This window comes from Alligator sinensis, unplaced genomic scaffold (genome assembly GCF_000455745.1).
Source record: "Alligator sinensis unplaced genomic scaffold, ASM45574v1 scaffold760_1, whole genome shotgun sequence".
Taxonomy (NCBI): domain Eukaryota; kingdom Metazoa; phylum Chordata; order Crocodylia; family Alligatoridae; genus Alligator; species Alligator sinensis.
In genome coordinates this window covers 497,626-517,774 of record NW_005841989.1, presented here as the reverse complement: position 1 = coordinate 517,774, position 20,149 = coordinate 497,626, and the positions used below count along the sequence as shown (strand labels likewise).

At 44.3% G+C, this 20,149-nt stretch overlaps 1 protein-coding gene across 1 annotated transcript in view; it reads right to left on the bottom strand.

Annotated features, from left to right (window-relative positions):
• ETS1 (ETS proto-oncogene 1, transcription factor) overlaps positions 1-19,785 on the bottom strand; it is a 114,133-nt gene extending 94,348 nt beyond the window's left edge. Inside the window, exons 1-3 of the mRNA XM_025201280.1 lie at positions 19,691-19,785; positions 6,663-6,745; positions 1,010-1,154 (exon numbers count right to left, since the gene is read on the bottom strand). Coding sequence (XP_025057065.1) covers positions 1,010-1,154; positions 6,663-6,734 — 217 coding nt within the window. The 5' untranslated portion in view covers positions 6,735-6,745; positions 19,691-19,785. The remainder of the gene's footprint in view (positions 1-1,009; positions 1,155-6,662; positions 6,746-19,690) is intronic.
• Positions 19,786-20,149: the final 364 nt, after the last annotated feature.

The following is a 20,149-nucleotide window of genomic DNA, read 5'->3' as shown; positions in this document are numbered from 1 at the left end:
TCTTTCCCTTCACCAATGATTCCTCACATCACTCTTGCAAGGTCAGTAGCTGCATACAATCGCCCACATTCTGCAGGTGGGGAAACTCAGCTACAGTCATTACTATGACAATGGGATGAGAACACAGGAACCCAGACTATGCTCAGATCAATGCAGTTCATGCTGCCTTCAAAAGCAACCTGTGAGGAAATGAGTCCAGCCAGAGGATGTGCTAGCTCTAAAACAAGGCCCGGAAAACACAGCGGATGCAGCCAGCTGTTAGTTACTGACGGTTCACTCCACCATGCCCAATCCCCTTCGTGTTCAACGGCAGCCGACAGGCCCCATGAGAGTCTGGAAGTAGGTAGGTCTGAATAGCCACAACTATATGCACATGTAAATGCACATGCAACTGGCATTGGCCCTTACGCCAGTCTCCAGCAATTGGCATTCACAGGAATCCTTGTTCTGGCACTGACCTCTAAATATATCTCTAGTTTCTCAAGACACATGCAACAAGTAAATGACCTACATGTTGTAAGGGAGAGAAGGGAACCCGAGACCATTGCACGTATCTGTCATTTGAGCTAAAGCAGAATCTTTACGTTTGATAGGTCATATTATAGCTTTTATCTTTTTTGTAGGCATGCCACCACTAAAGGGAGATGAGGACAAACAGAATAGCAAAGCAGATGCACCCTAGCTCTGGATGTCAATGCTGTCTTAGGGGCTCTAGAGAAAGAAGTACTACCTAGGTATTTCAGCAAGAAGGGCAGAAAACCACTGTCGCAAAGAGCTTACAATTTTATGACAAGACAATGGCAAAAGTGGAGTGGGGATGGGAGCACAAGCCAACATTGCAGCCCCTGGTGGTAAGTCTCCATTGAGAAGCCAAGGAGGCTTCTTCCATTCCAAACCCAGCATGCTCTTCTTTCTGCAAGGAGTCCTAGAGAAGAAGGAAGAAATCACATCCATGCAGCCACCTTCCACTCCCACCTCCTTTTTGGTTTAAAGCAACGGAAAGTCCTACCTGTGTTGTAGTGCTCTAAGCCAGTGGGAACTTCCTGAATGGCTGACTCATCCCAGACCGGGTAGCAAATCCTTTGCTGGTAGCAGGTGGACTGAAACCCACAGGTCATCCAAGGATCTTCATAGGAATTGACAGTGCCCTGCCTCTGATCACAAGGGAAAACATCAGGTTAGCAGCACAGGTAGTAAAATTAAAGTGGTCAGATACCCCTCCCCCCGTCCTTCCCCATAGACTTCAAATGCAGCATTTCTCATTGGCAATGTCAAAACCACCCATCTTCAGCTTGATTCAAATGGAAAATATTTGGGGGGGGTTTTGCTAAGTAAACACAAAACCAAGACTGCAATTCAAAGGGAAACAGAAACCAGTGGGATGCAGAAAGCCCTGGGAATTTGACTGGAAAGTCAAGGAGATTTCCAACCCCATTTCTGCAGACACAAGAGCTTTGGGAGGTGCAACATGCTACTACTCTGTAGGCGAGGAGCACTCCAAAACACTGCACCCTCTGTCGTGTGGCCTTTGCTCCTTAACAAGGCAACCCCCTATCAGCAGGAAGTCCATAGCTCTCAATTAAACTATCTTCCAGCTACAGAAACCCAATGAATAGCAGCTGCTGTCTCCCACAAGCCAATCTCCCTGGGGCGTCTTGTGTCCTGAAGTGCAAGGGGACAAGCCATGCCTCTCTCCACCAGCAGGGGGGAGAACTGAGTTTTTATGCTGCAAACCTTCCCATTCCCAATTTAGAGGGAGAGGGGAAAAAATCCCTGAAGCTGAGGCTTGAAACTATTTGACATTATCCCTTCCTCGGTTTAGCCTTCTTGTTGTTTCATTTGTATCAGCCCATACCCAAGGACCTGTGGGGAAAGATGCTATCTTGTAATAATTACCCTTCACACCCGCTTACTAAATTCAGTTCTTTCCTAGGCCACTGGGAAAGTTTTAGGAGTCCCATGTCCAAAATCTTGATCTGGGCTCTGGTAAATATCTGGGCTCTGGATTTTTGGAAGAGCTCAATATGATGAGTGTGAATATCTGCCCTGAATAGTAGATGCCAAACACTTGAGAATCTGGCCCTGGGCTCTGCTATACAACTGAAGCCACACAAGCTGACCCTAAAAATATAAGAGAAGTGTTCAGTAAAAGAAACTGCATTGTCTAGAATGATTCATCTCGAAACTGTTCCAGTTTTGGAGCAAGCTGGTCAGTAGCAGGTCACAAAACACTTTTTTAAACTGGGAGAACGCATTGGGAAAAAGTTTGAGATCACAGGTCTCTTCCTTTCAGTCTCTGGGCCCTGTAGATAACAATGTTTGGATAAATATTCTTTCCTCAGTCTCTTCCTGAGAAGAGCTTGTTGTCTGAGGAAGAAACCTGCTCAGAATAGGACTTGGAAACCCACGTCTGCTCTGTTTTCCCTGGCCATTCCCAGTTTACAACCATCACAGTAGACATTGCACAACACCACTGCTTAGTGCACTATTTTCTTAAATCACTATCCCCCTCATAAGCGTAAAGGGGTAGAAATTGCACCAGGGAAAGTATTTTGGGGAAGGAACGGCATCTTTAAAGAGCAGCTTTATTCCAGCTAGGTATTCAACAGGCTAAGGGGGGCAGTGGCAGGGCAGAGCAGTTAAGGTGTCTGGTTATGGCACAGAAGTACAAGTTCAAGCCCTGATCTTAGACTCATGCTGAAGGATACCCCCTGTCAGTCCAGCTATAATTAACTGCCCGGTCATTTGAGCTGGGAAGTTAAAGGTGGCAGACTGATGCTAGCTTCACCACTCCCTGTGTGCTCTTGGCTACAGAAACTGGCACGCCTTAACCATGCGAGGCTTGGGAGGAACCTTGGCATTGACTGAGCTTGTATGAAGGGTCCCCATAAGAAGCACTTAATTATACTTCCTTCTGGTTCTGACCTACCACCGATGCTGCAGAGTGTGGCTTCTGGAAGAGCAGGAGCAGTTTTAATTCTCCTGTGTTCTCCCCCAAGACTCAAGGCCCTCATGATTATGGGCTAATTAGAAAGACTAGGATTTTGACACAGACTACAATCTGGCAGATGCTGACAGTTTCCAAGGGAAGCAGGCATTACATGTGTGGGGAAGGAGGAAACATCACTTCAGTTGCTTCTTATCAGTGAGAGCCCTTGCTTCCACAAGGCTGTCTGCAGGAGTACCGCTGAGCTGTCCCCTGCAAGCAGCATCCACAGCCCTGTGATGGCACCAAGGCTCCCCAAGCAGGGCAAGGGGAGAGCAAGCGTGGGATGCACAGCAGCTACCACACTGAGCAGGGAGCTGCCTACAAACCAGCACGTACCTGCCTGTAACTACACAAAGAGAAACTCTGAGGACAAGGGTCGGTGCAATCCTCCCCAACCCAGGGATGGAGAGTGGCGCTCCGTCTGCTCATGTCGCACAGCCCTGAGCGTTCTCATGAACAGAGGAGTCTCTGCCCTTTCCATCAAAGAAGTCACACAGACTGGCTCTTCTCTTTTGAAATGTAGCTGGCAGAGGACGAGCCCATGGTGCTCGCCTTCCTGAGGCAACTCAAACATGTTTGACCTCCCTGAAGACTGCTTGAACCGCTCTGGTCTCAACAGCAGCCCAAGCAGGACTGGATATCTGGATGTGACCTGCTGAGACTGCGATCTGATGCCTCGTCCCAACTCTGCCACTGACTTGCTGCAAGACCTTGGGCACATCCTTTTCTCTCAGGGTGCCTCACTTTCCCTTGTGTGCTTTGACAGCCTCACATGAAAGCTACTGGATGACGGCAAGGCATGAACACATGTTGCTGGGAGAAAATTGCAGCTTGTGGCCCAGTGGCTGTCCAGTACCTCCCTTGGGCTCCCACTGTAAACACAGGGAACTAGACAGTCCCCAAGCTTCACCCCACATGCCCTCACCTAGGAGTGAGGGGGAGAGATACAAGGAGCGTGAAGAGCAGGAACAAGGGGCACCATCAAGCTTTCCCAGCCTACTGCAATTAAACAGCCATTACTCAAGATAAGCAAGCCAGGCCTGTTTACACAATTAGGCTGTAAGCCATGCAAAGGCAGGCAGGCTGTCAGCCCCCATACTGCTGGGGATCTTTGATCTGGTGGCACCGAGACTCTTGCTGGCGAGGGAAGAGTGGCAACGAGACTGGGTCTCTCCTTCAGGGTGCGACTGGCCTCTCGCTGGCTCTGTGTTCCCTGGAACCACAGTAAAACTTGTGTGGTGACAGTCGGTAGGAGGTCTTGCCCTGAGCTGTCAGGAGCTCAATGAGCCAGAGACAAAGGGGGAGGGAGGACAGAGAACAGGGAGGCCAGCAGCAGTAAACCCAAAGAGCGGGAAGAAATATGGTGCTAAGTTCCATGAGCAGCTACCGAAAATAGAGGGAGGTTGTTTTAAAGAAGGATGGTCTAGTGATTAAGGCACTGGGCTGGATCCTCGTCTAAATTCTGGTCCCTGGTCTGCCATAGACTTATCCTGGGTGACCTGTGTCAGTCTCTTTCTCTTTGCGTGCCTCAGTTCCCCATCAGGTAATACTGCCCCACTTTATTGCACTGGGGTTTGAGCCTGCAGCTGCTCCCCCCAGGGGGACGCCCGCCTGCTCCAGCAAGTTTTGAGCAACTGTAATCACTCCACAAGGGTTCGGTCCTGTGAAGATTGACCGGCCAGAGCAGTGCTGGCTACTGGAGAAACAGCTACCTTAGCCTGTCCTGCGCTAGGTGCTTAGAGTTAGCAGCACTAGGCCCTCACTATGGTGTTCTGCAAAATGCCACTGGCACTTCTGAGATGCAGAACGAAAAAAATTAAATAAAGGGGGGATGCAGCAAGCTACCCTGAGCCAGGTATGGCCACTCAGCAAAAGGAGCAAAGCGATGACCCAGTTTAAGATGACAAACACCGAGATGCACCGGTATGGATTTGAAATTAAATGCAAGCATCAAGGCAGTTAGGTAAATTGGTTCGTGATAGTAAATGAATCTCAGTAGTATAACCAGATAAATGTGCTTGTGACCCAACACTTTCCTGGTAGCACCAGGGGAAGTAGGAATGGTCTTTTTCAATGCACAGCCACAGGGTTCAAATGAAGCCTCCTGAGGTCACACCAGGGGAGCTGCAGAACGAGGCAGGTAACCTCCAGCTCAGCAGAAAAGAAAGTTGTTGTCAGCAGCCGCTTTGCTTTGACTGCTGTTAACTCCAGATAACAGGAAAGAGAGCTTCCTTCCCTACCCTCAGCCCCACAGAGCTTGCAGCCGGGCCAGCATCATGCCCGGCCTCTTCTGCTCAGACATAGTCTCACCTGCTTCCAGGTCATGTTTTCTCCATCACTGGCCAAGTTTTAACTAGTCCCCTCTCCCCCCACCCCCGACCATGGACACTTCTACAAACAGCACCAGTCCTGGAGCTTCAGCAGAGTCCCAATTTACACAACCTCCACAACCAGCTGACATTATTGTCAAAAAGAAGGGAGGGGGGAATGGAATTTCCCCACCGAAAAAAAATGCAGCTTTGTCCAAAAAATCCTCAACATCAGGACGTTCTGTATTGAACTCTCACCTTTAATAACCTTTTTCTTCATCTCAACCCCCCAAATGTAATGTTGTGCTGTTTCAAACAAAAAAATGTTGAAATATTTTCACCTTAGTTCAAAATTGCAGGGATTTCTGTAGCTTGAAAGTTTTTCTTTTTTACCCCAGCCCAGTTTGGGACATAAAAAACAATGCACTGGAATTTTCTGTATGAGGAAAATTCCATTTTCCAACCGGTTCTACTTATCTCTTACTTTTTCCACTGCAAAGCCACAGCCACCACCTGTTCTGCTGAGCTCCTATACCATTGCCATCATTGTGATGTTGGATAAGGGCCTGTTAATCTGATTTTCCTACTGATGATCTTGTAGAATTATCAACCTGTCCCTACTGCAGCCCTTTAGCCCCACTCCACTGACATAAAAAGGAGCACAACTCCCAGCCCAGCTCAAAAATAATATGCCACCTTAGGAAATGTCCCCTTACATCCACTGGCATAGACATGTACCAGAGCAAGGCTGGGCATGATCAATGGCAGCTTAGGAACCGACCACGTTGCTTTGTGCCTTGGCTATTCTGGAGCATGGAGCACCCACACACACATCCCCATACCAGAGCTGTCTGACAGACCAAAAACCAACTTCTGTCCTTCTTCTCAAGAAGGCCAGATTCAGTGCTGCCCAAGGACCAGACTTGCATTCAGATCAAAACTGGTATTCAAAAAGACTGGGGTTCCCTTATCCATGTCCTATTACATGCTCATTCATTCCAAGAGTATATCATCTCAGTTTGGACAATGCAGGGATTTCTGTAGCTTGAAAGGAGTTTTGTGCTTTTTTTTTTAAACCCAATTTGGGACATGATGCTTGGGTTAGAGTCAGCATTGGAAGAGGAGGTTTTGATACTGTGCTCCTATCTCTAGCTTGGCCTTACAAGCTGAAGAAGTTCAAATAAGGCCCAGATAAGAACCCAAAATTTGAATACTTCTCAGAACCAAGCAAAACCCCTGAACTATTTTGACATTTGCCTTAAGCGGGGTTTCTCCTTAATCCTGCAATGCTGTGCCAAGCAAAGATGCAGCCCAAGGTACAAAATGCAACAGGGATACAAAAGTAACCCAGCATCCCTCCTTACCATCACTCCTGGACGAGGCAGAGGATAAGGGGCTGGGCTTCCCAGGGTTGTGTCCATATAGTAACTCATCATCCTGGAGACACCTGCAGAAATGGAAGTAAACCATTAGATGCACTGCTGAGGAAGCCTGCTATGACCTAGGAGACATGAAACTCAACCCTACAACCCTTATTCACATGAGTTGCTTTTATTCCTTCACGTTATCTCCGAGTGCAAGAAAAGGTAGTTGGGTTAGAGCTGAAAGGGTTCTTACTTAGATCATCCAATTTATCCCCACCATGCACATTCTTGGCTGGTGCAAGCTTGGGCCCTAAAGTATAGTCTCAAATGTCCTTCCCAGTCCAGTATTAATGGACTTTTTGCACAGCAGCAGCAAACAAATGGCCTAATGCAACCTTCACTTTCCATAACCATCTCAAATGAAAATGGACATAATTTAGCAGAGGCTGCCTCCCTCTTCATCCTCCAGGGGAGGACAGTACAGGACAGAAGGAAGAAAAGGCTCCTTTCCAGGTTTATAGCCTGCCCATTTCGAACAGTGGGCTGCACAGCTAAAAATGCAGAAAAACATGTTGTTCCTCTCTTCTCCCCATCTGGAAATATCAGCAGGTTTTAGACTGACCCACGAAACATTCCAACAAAAATGAATTCATCTGGACTGCAGAGTAAACAGTATGTGTGAAAACCTTTCAAATCAACCAACAGCCAGAAAGATTCCCCCAGCGCTGCCGCCTTAACTACAGGCTTCAGCCGTATTCCTGAAAGACCAACTGCAGTGAGCCAGAGCGAATAGCTGGCTCGTTCTTCATCTCAGGCCTTTGATGAGGCACCCAATCAAAGGGTGCTAAATTGGGCTGGAAAGGCAGTGGGTCAGATGTCTCCTGCCAATTGTCACTGTGGTGGTTGGGGTGATCATCACATAAGCAGCTGCAATAAGCCAGCGGGCAGTGCAGTGGACTGAGGCGATGGTCCTTCTGAGTTATCTACTGGAAAAGTGTTTAAGGTTATGAACTTATAGTCCCATCCTAATGCTTCACAAATCAAAACTTAACTCATTTAAGCTAAGCTAATTGAAGATATAATGACCTGGTATTGATATCTAACAACCTAGATATGGACACGTGTGCACACACACGTACACTTTTGTAAAAATCTTATGTGACCTTATTGCAGGTGATGGATCTTCTCTGGATTTTACGCTAGCTTACAGTAGCTGGAAGCAGAGTCTGGCTCATGTATCTTCAGTTTTGAAGATCTCTTTGGGAATTTTTCAGTGTAGTGATTTATACCTGGCTCTCGTGATCCAGGAGAGAGCTCTTTCACCACTTGTTTTTTTGGTCAATTCTGGGATAGGCATTTCTCCTATTATTAGAATTATAAAAAGAAGCATACCCCCAAATGATTTATAATTAAGTGGAAATCTGTTTTTCCATCAGCCTTAAGTTTCCATGAATAAAAACATTCAGGCATGGTACAAAATGCTCTTCTATGGAGGGAACATTCACGTTCCTGGTGGTGTCGTAATTTGTACCACTGCTGTTCACTCTGGGGGTGATTTGTGTGCCCTAAACTCCTTTTCTGTAGCAGAAGTAAAAGGGCTGAATACATGTGAAGGCGCTCTATATTAACCAGTGAAGTAGATTATCTAGGTTCCCCCTCCAAAAAAAGAAAAAGAAGATTTATACTCACAAGAGGAAAATATAGGGCCAACATTCTTTCCATACTGTGCAAAACATGAGATATATGCAGTGCCATTGTCATTTCCAGGGCCATTCGCCTGGAAGGAAGCCATAAAGAGGGAGTTGCCTGGACTCCAAAAGAGCTCTTTTTTCAGGATACGACTTTGTGCCAAAATGAATTACTATTTTTATTATGAATATGTTTAATTTTTTTTTTTAAACAGACCCTTTCGGCAATGCCAGGCTGCGACATGGGCCAGCTGTCAATAGTTTAACCTCTCTGAGAAAGCAGCTGCTCTGTTGCCCCTGGGGAATTTGTCATTTGACTTCTTGAAACCCCCAGCACTATCGACTATATAACACAACTGTAACTGAAAGCATTTGGCCCAATTCCTGCCCAGCTATGAGCAGTGCAACTGCACTGGCTCCAGCCCCTGCTTCTGCTTTGTGCTTTACACTCCATCTCTTGCCTTGGGTTGTGGCTTATCTGCTTTTTCCCCTGATTAGCCATAGGAGGCATGGAGACCCAGGCGCTCTGCAGGCTCAATTCCTCCTCTCTTGGAGGGGACAGGATAGTACTTTACTCCTGGAGGAGGCTGGCAGCCAGGGGCAATGTATAGGGGGTGCACGTGCACCCCCTGAGAGTGCCGGTGCACCCCCGTCAGGCCGCACTCCCTGTTTAGCCAGCGGGCAGGGGGGCCAGCGGGCAGGGCGCGCCAGTGGCAGCAGATCAAAACCACCCTCACCAGCAAGCCGGGGAGGGGGTCCCAACTTTCCTCGTCCCCACTAACCTGTCCGAGGGAGTCGTACCCCTCAACCTCCAACTGCTAGAGCGCACAGTAGTGACCAGACGTCACAACTAGTGACAGAAGGCCTGTTATGTTTGGTTGTGAGGCAGGAGAGTTACTAGAGGTGCTTTTAATATATAAACTATTTTAGGAAGGATCTCTTTGCATTCTGTGAATTACACTTAAAAATAGAAACTGGAATAATAAATGCTCTTCACTCAATGTGCGTCACCAGCAGGAGTTGAAATTTGAATTAGTCAAAAAAAAAAAAAAAAAAGATTTCGCCCCCACGACAGTTTTTAAAGTTGTTTTCCCCAAAGTTCTGATGGAAAAATCTGAATTTTTCCAACTCTAATTGCTCACACTTTCCATTTTTATAACTTAAAAAAAAGTCCAATTAAAAGCCCCTAAATTCTCTGCATCAATTTTTGGTTTTGAACCAAAAGCTATTTTTCACATTTAAAAAAAGAGTTTTGAATTTAAAAAAAAAATTGCAACCAGTTGCAATTTGAATTTGGAACCAGTTTGAATTCTGGACCTTTTGACCTCCAGTACAGATTCCTCTGATGCAGCTACCAGAGTGATCATTATCTTACTATATGTGAAATGGTCATGCTGGGTGGTGACTGAACACACACTTTTCAGGGAGTTTGCTAGACATCAACAGGATGCTGGAGACCAGAAACGAAACCCTGGCTTCATTCCTGATTGTAGAAGCAGGCTCTGGTCTAACAGTTGGAGGCAACCAAATGACATTCAATGTCAGGCCACTTGGCCAAATGGGTAAGATTCAGGAGTGTCACATTAGAGACCTTGGTTTTATTCCTAGTTTGGCCTGAAGTTAGCAAACCTCCTCTGTTTACAAATTTGGAAAACGGGGTTTGTGGAAGGTAATACAAATATTTGACTTGCCTGCAAGGACTGGGCCAAGCAGCATTGGCCAGGTATAACCCCTTAGAAGTGCATGGAAATATAAAGACCAGTCAATTGGTGAGAGCTGAATCACTTTTCTTTGGTCCTAGCTTAGTACAAATTCCCTTAGGGCAACACAGGAGCATCTCTTGTTACCCAGCTTTTGACGCTGCCAGGCACTGGCAATGCAAGATGCCAGCCAAATCATGGTGCTCCTGATAAGATCCGGCATACGACATGGATGAAGCATGCGTGCAGCACTCCCTTCTCCTGCACCACCAACTCCTGCTAGCTCCTCTGTGCACACGTGGGCTCCTCATTAGTTAAGCTGGTGAAAGCCGCAGTTGAGGGTGAGGGGAGGGTTACACCCTTTTCTCATTTTCATTAAAAGCGATTTTGTTATGTTTTGCTCAATAATTAAGTCTCACATCTTCCCGAGCAGGCAAGTATATGAACGTGGTCTTAAAAAAAAAAACAGGAATTTTTTTGTCTCCCATGCAGACACTTCCCTCAAACCCCCTATTTTTGAGACATTTGAAATGGAAAGTGCTGCTTTTAGCTGCTCAAAGAGACACCACTCACTGGGAGTACAGGGCTCAAGGCCAGGGGTTTCCTCCTTTTTAAACCATCGGCTTCTCTTCACAGCCTTTACCTCGGTGCTAACTTAGAACAATGCTGTTGGACCGTGTCTCCTAATACCCTAGCTCTGGTATCAAGGCTGGATACAAAATGACTGTCTGGGCGGGAGCAGCATATGATGGGAAGGAGGTGTTCAGTTCTTACTCCAGAGCAATACTTAAAATTTTTGGACCAAACCTGGCATATGTAGGCACACCCATGGAACAGGATACTCTGAGGCAGTAGTTTGCAAAGCCATAGTAATGCCACTGGCTTCATTTAAGCGATTCTTGGTCTCCATCGCACCCCAGCAATGCAGCTGAAAGTCACTGAGGCTGCACCAGCCTTACATCCACTTATCCAAGTGCAAAATGTTGCCTATTAGGGGCATGGACAAAGCAAAGGGTGACAGAGCGCATCTACACGTGCTATTATGGCACCGGAATAAACTGTGGAGTTTATTGCTCCGCAGTTTATTGCTCCTGTGCACCATTTGAACATGTGTCTGGGAGCAATAAACTCCATGTCGGAGCAGGCCCAGCTGATAGGGGGCACCAGGGATCAGTGTGCCAGCCTGGGGCTGCTTCCCCCTGCTCAACATGCTAAGGAAGGGCCGGCTAGGGCACGAAAGTGCTTCACTGTGGCAGGCACCTCCTGCATCTGCATGTGCGCTGCTGCAGAATTTTTACTCTACCGCTGGACAGTACTTGTATTTACAATAAATTCATTTATTCCAGCCTAATGGGGTGCATGTGTAAATACCAAGATGTTTAACTGCACACCTAATTAGTCCACTGTAGTAAACATCTCATGTAGATACGCCCACAGTATAGGTTTCCTATGCCAATCACTATCTCGCCAGTATATCCCAGTACTGCACTTGCAGCGACAGCCTGTAGGAGAAAGAGGAGCATAGAAGTGTCTGGCCCAGGCAGACATCAATCTCTCCCTGCAGTGCCAGGTTTTGAAGGCATGCGTTTCATGTACTGTGTGCTCACTGATAACATGAAAGGAATCCTTTACTGCAAAAGGAAACTGGCTCTTTTATTAAGACAGCGATTTATAAATGGCCTGCAGGTGCTGCTATCCATGTGCATATGGTATCAACCAATTCCCCATTGCCCTCTCCAAACTCTTCCCCCTGCAATCTCTGCTCCTCTTCCCAGTCAAATTCTGGTTGCTGTGGACACTTATGCCCAAAAAGCTGGACTGAGAGTGTTAACTCATTTGTACACAGACCACCGAATAGTCTCTAGGTAGTAAAGAAGTTCACTCACTCCCCATCCTGGCAGGCTTTGAACCGATGGCCTAAAATCAGAGTCAGTTCAGAATTTTTCCAACCAAATGCTTTTTTGTTACAAAAAATTGGATTTGCCAAAACCAAAACTATTCAGGGAAAAGGGTCATTTTTGACAAAATTTCCCATTTAAGAAAAGAAATTAAAAGTGGTTTTAAAATTATTTGGAAAAAGGGACACTTCCACCTTTTCAGAACTAAAGATGTCAAAATAAAAAATAGACTTTTAAGTTCAATTTATAGTTAAATAATAATCAGCACAAAATATTTCAGTTGATCCAATCGGATATTTTTTGGGTGGTGCAAGGAAAGGCGGCAGAGGGAAGTACTGCCAGTTAACAAGAGCTAACAATTTGGTGTTTTTTTTTACTTTTTGTAAAGATTAGTAGTGGAAAAAACATAAAATCTCAAAAATTCTTGTGGGAAAGGAAAATTGTTTCCTGCCCACTTCTAGTAATATAACTTATATCCAGGCCCTCACTGATTTATTTCAGTGTCATTAGAGACTTGCAGTTTTCTTAACCTGATGAGACTGCTACACTGTGTAGCACGCTGAGGCTCACTGGTGGATAAGTGTTACAGTCTACCACAATTTCTCATCATTACGTTGCCTATAGACTCAGCTATTTGATCAGCGTGAACAAGACAATACAACACAAAACAATGTGCAGAAGACTAGGATGTCACCCCTGGAAAAAAACCAAAAGAAAAGAAAAAGAAACATTTGGGGAAAATGTATTTTTACTTACAAAGGATTTTTCCAAAGCCCTGTGGATTTGAAAGAAACAGTACGTTGGACTCATCTCCAAAAGGAGACAGTGACTTTGTTTTAACATTAAACTAGGTTAGTCACCCTGGTGCACATCCCTATGCAGAAACAATTTTTCCCCCTGGTTGAAAAGCAGTTTATTGTAGTTTAGTTTAAACTGATTCCTAATCTTAAACCAGCAAAACTCTTTCATGTCAACAAGGTCTTCCTTTCTCCTACTATAGATTCAAGAGGGCACTGCCCAATAGGCCACTTTCCAAAATAAGCTACACCTTGCAAAATAAATACAGGCCGACAGAGAAATAGGCAATGGTTTGTGTCAACCGGTCTCAGCAAAAACTCACTAAATAATACATGCGTGCCCGAGAACAGACTGGTTTTGCATTGGAACGGCAGCAGCCACGAGCAGTTTCCTTTCATTGCCTTTGTAGGTTTACACAATAGGCAAATGTTTCCTGAACCAGAGACTGGCCCACACGGGTTCTCAAGAACCGTTTTCATTCCTCACTAAATATTATTTGCATTTTTCTCTGAATGCCTTTGCCGTTAAAAACCTCCCAGTAAAGCACAACGTACCAATGTCTGTTGCTACCTGTGGTTGGAAGTGGCTTATCCTGGTGCTATGTAATCACACTAGCAACAAAGATGAGACTTCATGCAATAATTAAAATGAAAAACAAATCACCAACCACAGAATTGTAATAAAGCACTAATGAAATGCTCCCAGGCACCTGGGATAAATCTTCCTTTGTCTAACTTCATTGATCTTAAGAGACTCACAAACAAGGATAATTTATTCTTATTTGATTCTGCTCGGGTTCATATACTACGCTCATCATTAGAGTATCAGAGTTGGCTGAATTGTGGGCATGGACAGACATATGCATCTCAGCATAATTTACATGTGTTTGGCAGGACCTGCAGTTGTTCCTGTGACAGTCTGTACAATAGGTGGCTTTTCCAGCACATCACCGCTAGGTGGCAGGGGAGCAGGTGACACTGTGTTTAGCAGCAGTCTGGCCCAGTACGGACACACTGATAGCATTTTACCCCTGATTGTTTCAGTTATTTTCTAGCAGATCGGGTGAATTTTACTTAGTTTAGGTAAAATGCTTTAAAAATTTTGGTCCTTAAATTATAGATGCCATATTTCAGCCAGCAAAAACAGGTCCAGTGCTTAACCTCTGACATTGTCTGGGCCATAAGTGTTCAGGCTGGGCTCAAAACTTTTGGTAGATAAATGTGTGATGGTACGTATCACCACACAAGTGAAATCCTCCCCTCACTAAAGTCAATTGGAGAGGTTGACTTGAATCAGCCTAGTATTTCACCCAAACCTCTTAGCGACCCACAGTCATGCCGAAGAAGTTAACAGAGAAATTAAACGTATTTTGTACTAAAGGATTGTTTTTAAGCTAGTTAAAAATATCAATTATCTGAAAACTTTCTAAGTGCTGGAGTTGTTCCCATTTTATAAGGTTCTGAAAATGGGATCATTTGGGCAGGTTTACAAGAAAAATTGAAAATGTCTTTCATTTTCACCCCTTCCCGCCATAGTTTCCTTCATTTTTTAATTTAAAGCAATAAAAATAAACAACGTCCAGTTTAATTTTCCATCTTTTTTCAAAAAAAATGTTTTTCTCTCCTTTTGCAGTTCTATCACTTTACCAAACTTAAGGAAGTTTTTAAAAGAAATTAGACTGGCACAAAGCAAAATAGAAAATGAGAAGGTATTCCTCTTCCCTTATGGCAATAAGCCATAATGGTAGTTTAGATGGATCCATGCCAGGCCAGGTACCGTTTCAGGTATACTTCTATAATCAAAACAGTATACCTTGTCAAAAAGTATATATTGTCAAAAAGACAATATTCTTATTGTAGTGTTGGACTTTGTGAGGGAACAAAATTACATCTATGAGCCAAAACTGCTGCCACAAGAGATAATTAAGAAAAACAGATATTGTGTAATGCAGGACAGGTTTTAACTCCTTACTCAAGACATGGAAGATGACCTCTGCCAGGGAAAGACATGAAAGCAGATACTATAGGGATATAAAAAAACACCCTATGCCCACAAGGAATGAGCCCCTAGAGTGGAGATCTAAGGCACTAAGACAAGGCAGCAGTGCTTTCATGGGTTCAGAAACGGGAGATCTTGAGTGTGTAGTCCAGAGAAATTTTAACAGCGCTTCCACCATTTCCCATAGGAAATGACTTCACAGCCCAGCTCAGTTCACTGTCAGCAAGTTTCCTGGTATTCAGGCAGTACTTTTCTTCCCTTTAGGTTCCTTGTATAACATCTTAAACAATCTCTCTCCTTCCTTCTGGTTATTCCCTTCAGATACAATTAGGCTACGTTCATGGCTGCTCCATCACCTTTTAGAGGAACTACATTCTGCAATTAATTATAATGGCAAAAACAGAGTACCTCTGCTGAGATCAAGTAATTAACACAGACGTATGCCAGGGCAAGGGAGCACTCGAACTGCTTAAACAGTTTAAAATAAAACAATGCCCCCTATCGCCTGGCCCAATTCTCACTGACTTCGTTTTGGTCTTATTGTTCACTATTTGGAAACATCTGCGTAAACGAGCGTGGGAGAATATGACCTTTCTTCATTGGCTTAATCCTATACCACAGTCAACAGAAAGTCAATTTGACCTGCTTTTTTTTTCCTTTTCAGGTTCATTTTTCACAAATCAGCTACAAATTTTTTTGTATGCTCAAAAACATTTTTTATTACTTTCAAATTTCCTGTAAAAAACAAGCATTTTTAATAAAAGTTATTTGTTCTAAAGTTTTATCAGGGTTAAACACACAAGAAAAGGTTTTGATCGGGTCCAGCATGATTATAAATAAATATGAATATTTATTTATTTTATGTATATATAGATAGATACATACATACATATATATGTATGTACATATACATACACATATACATACATACATGTATGGAAAAAAGGAAAAAAAAGCAGGTCAAATTGACTTTCTGTTGACTGTGGTATAGGATTAAGCCAATGAAGATATACATACATGTATGTATGTATGTATATGTACAGTATATATGTATGTGTGTATGTGTGTGTATATATATAATTACTCTATTTTATGTATTTCTTATTAAGTATCCCACTGCTCCCATGAGGTATTTTAGTAGTTATTAGCCCCATTTTAAAAATGGGGAAATTTAGGCAAAGGGAAATAAAGTGATTTTTCCAAGACCATACGACAGGCCAGTGGCAGAGCCAAAAACACAAATCCTGTTTCCCCAATTATGAGTCCAGTGCTCTATCCATTAGTCCATCCTGCCTCTGTGGCTAAGGGCTTGTGGGAGATTTACAGGCTAAGATACCAGGGTAACGGATGCAGCAACTGAATAGTTTGTCGGTTTCTCAGTCCCTTTCTATTCCTAAAAATCAAAATGATTCACCCAACCTAGCCTTTCTGTATATAAGCAGGGTTAGATGGGGAGGGGTAGGGATAGGACAGAAAGGGCAACTTAGCTACCACATCAAAATGTTTCTCCATGTAAGAATCCAGCAGTCAGTAACTCGAAGGAGGTGAGGGAGCACAACTGACTGCCCTGGAGGCCACTGACCGACCCAAGGCAGCTCAGTTACCACCATTTGCATTGAGCAATAATATATCATCCTTAGGGAAAAAATAACCCTTGGAAATGACATTCTTCCTCAATGCTTTAACCCTCGAAATGCTTGCACTTTCCAGGCTCCCTGCCAATTTAATTCTCAGGAGAAAGGGTGGGTACTAGTTTGGTGATACATTATATTGGCCTCTTCAATTAATCAACTTTTGACACCAATTTAAAAATAAAAGAGCATTCCCAACACTGGGCGATGGACAACGGAAATGAGAGCTCTCAGTTTGCTGCGGAAAAATTAATTGACAAGACACTCTTCTTTCACAGATCAGCCTTCTTCTATCACCTTTTGATGCTATCCTGTTTATATCATTACTAATCTGCACCTTTGTCGCATCTTTCATCCAGAACTTCAAAGCTCCTCAATTAAGTCTTCTCCAGCCTCTAGCCTTGAAGATAACACATTAAACACAACTGACTGTGAGGCTGCGGGAAACTGAGGCACAGACACAGTATCTGTGCTGCAAAACACATAAACACATTTGTTGATCCTCTGTGAAATCCTATGATATATGAACTTTCATTTCGACCCAGGAGAACTTTTGCAGTCTTTTCTCCAATGCCTGATGAAGGGTGTTTGCGCCCGAAAGCTTGCAATTGAAGAATTTTTATTGCAAAAATCTTGTTGGTCTAATAAAAGAGATCATCTCTACTACAAGTCCCGATTGCCTTTTAAACACCTTTTCGGGACCCCCCACTATGAAATAGTGATAGATTCATGAACTAACCAACCACATGACGCAAGTTGTGAGAGTCGGGCCCAGAACCCGGGTGTCCTGATCCCAGATCCTTGTTCTAATCACTGAAACCTGCCGGATAACTGCAGTTGGCTTGTTATTCCTTTAAGAGGGTTTGCACCTTGTAGAGCTTCCTGGGGAGTTGTTTGTTTGGAGAGCAGTTTCTGCTTTCATGCAGTTGAAATGGTTTGTGTAACTGGGGGGTGGGGGGGATAGATCTGAAGCTTATTTTGTAACACCCTACACCCCCGCCCCTACTACGGGACAATCTTTAGCTCTAGGTTGAGTTAAGATAGATAAAATTCTTTCTTCTCCATCTCTGTCTCTCTTTCCCACTCCCTCTAACACACATATGCACGCACATGCACACACGCACCCGTGCACATGCACATGCATGCACGCGCACACACACAAAAGACTCCCGATTCCTTGCACTTTTCAGATAACTGCCCTCAGGCTAAGACCCCCTCGGATCTTTTGCTCAGCTCATTTACCTTTGACAAAATTACCCATAAGCAGCCCATTCATAATTAGGTTTCACTAATGCCACCATCAACAGCACGGACAAGTCAGCTGGTATCTGACAGCTGGAGGTCATGGTGAGGACTCGACACCATACAGCTTGCTGGCTAGGGCAAGAACCTGAATGGGGGAGGCAACCATTACGCCTCTGAATCCGGATCATGGCAGCTATTTGCAATTGCAGGAGGATGTGGAGGAGCAGGGGAAAGGGGACAGGGTGGCAATTAGGGGATGTGGAGGAGCAGGGGAAAGGGGACAGGGGGGCAATTATTTCATTGTTATTTCATTACTATGATTCCACTATGTAATAGTTGATTTGAAACAAACATCCTGGGCAGATCTTCAGCTGGGGCAGACCGACACAGTGGAGCGCTGCTGATTTACACCAGCCAAGGGGCTGGCCCTGTGGACAACACATTTCTGCTGCAGAACAAGAGCAGGCCAAAGGCAAAAGGGGGTTAGCCTGGGACTTGGGAGGCCCAGATTCAACTCCCTGCCTTACCGCAGATTGGGTAGATGGCATAACACTGGGCAAGTCTCTTCATCAGGATTGTTAGAGATCACTAGGCATTTTGGGAAATCCCACAAGGCCCCTGAATACCATTAAAAATCTAGCTCTTTTCCTCTCTACAAATCACTTCCCCATATGTAAAACAGGGATAACAGCACTGCTTTACCTCATGAGGATCAACACCGTGCAACATGCCCCGAGACCAGAGGAAGGGTGAACCACAGAAGCACCTAAATAGATGCAAGCTTTTAACTGTCTGGTCACTTTTGTTCTACATAGACCTACAGGATGAGGGTGAGAGAGAGGTAAAAGCCACAACTGGTTAAAAGGTTGAAGCATAGAGCCTATTCCACAATAAAAATCAAAGTCACTGAACAATCATCATCCTGGCCAGTATTTCCTGTTGTTTAAAAGCTAATGTTCCTGTGTGAGACAGAAATCTGCTTTGACAAAAAGGGATTTCAATGACAGAGGGGGGAAAAAAGATTTAAAACAATATAATAGTTAAAATTAACATGAATAGATACTGAGCAGTGAGGGACCTCCATGCACACCGCAGCCCCCTGAAGGTATCAGATGACAGAGATAGATGCAGGGATGCTGGTAATTTTAATAGCAAATTAGTGGCCACATGCAAAGCATCAAGTTAAAGGCTAATGGAAAGATGGAAGGCCTGACTCTGTACTACTTAGGGACTCAGAGCTCCCACAGGCTTTCAAGGATTCACTGGGAGTTTGGGTTTTGCAAGGAAAGCAGGATGTGGTCCTTATTGATGAGGAATTACAGTCATGCACCTCCAAAGCTCTACAGCCCTTCAAGCCTCGGTGCTCCCCACTTCAATTACTTTCAATAACCCGAAAGCGAAAGCTGGCACATATTTGCATGGCATTTGCTGTTCTTCAGTCCAACTTCAATCTAGAGGATGTTTGGGGCACAATATTGTGAGGATGAACAACATGAGAGGAGAGGAGGAGCCAAGGGCTTTCAAGAATTCCAGCAAAGATATATTCGGGCAAATTCTCAGCTAATATAAATCAGTGTCCCTCCACAAATGGCAGAAGAGCTACACCACTTTACACCAGCTGAGGATCTAGCACTAAGCATTTTTGCTGCTGCTTCTTCTGTAGAACAGAGCAACTAGGAAAAAAAAACCCATACATTTTGGACCAAAAATTTAAAAAATCAACAAGTTCAGCATGTCTTTAATTTTAATCTATCACAGTATTACTAAGAAAGCCAAGAAACAATGTATTCAAGACAAGGAAAGCAGTAACATTATCTTTAACATTTTCTATATAAAGCCTACTTTTTAAAGGAAGCATCATTTCAGATGGTTAGAAACCCCTAAATTACCCCCATCTGTGATCAGCAAATATGTTGAGTTAGTCAGCTGGGATACGATGTTTGCAGAAAAAGTAAATTTCCTAGAAGATCACTAGGAGATTGGAGCTTAGCAATATTCTGGAAATCAATATTGGCAGAGAGCAGCCCACAGTAGAGTTTAGCACAGAATCCCTTCCCCAGCATCACTTACTACTTGTCTGAAAGACCAGAGAAAAAGTCGTGTCTTCCACAGCTCTCCACACTTGTCTAGGGTCTCTTTCCAAATACCTGGTGAAATCCTCTGCACTAGAGCTAAAGAGGATGGAAATACCATAATGTTCCTAGCAGGGCCGCCCATTCAAATAGGAAGGGGGTGTGGTCAGGACAGCGATCCAGGGGTAGTGGCAAAAGGCAAGCTGTAAGCTAGGTTCTGACACTGTTGCTGCAGCAGCGTAGACAGGAAGCTAGTAAGGCCGCCGCGACCAGATGTGATTTCACACACTGCGAACTCATTAAGATTAAACTTCTGTTACGTGTAATCAGCAGTGAAAGCCTCTCTCCAGGCAGTTGCAGGGTGGGTGGGTTTGGTATCAGGCCCATGGGACCTTTGTACCTTACAAAATGAATAAAAGCCATTTCCAAAGCTCAAAGGGACAAATCCAAGAAAAGA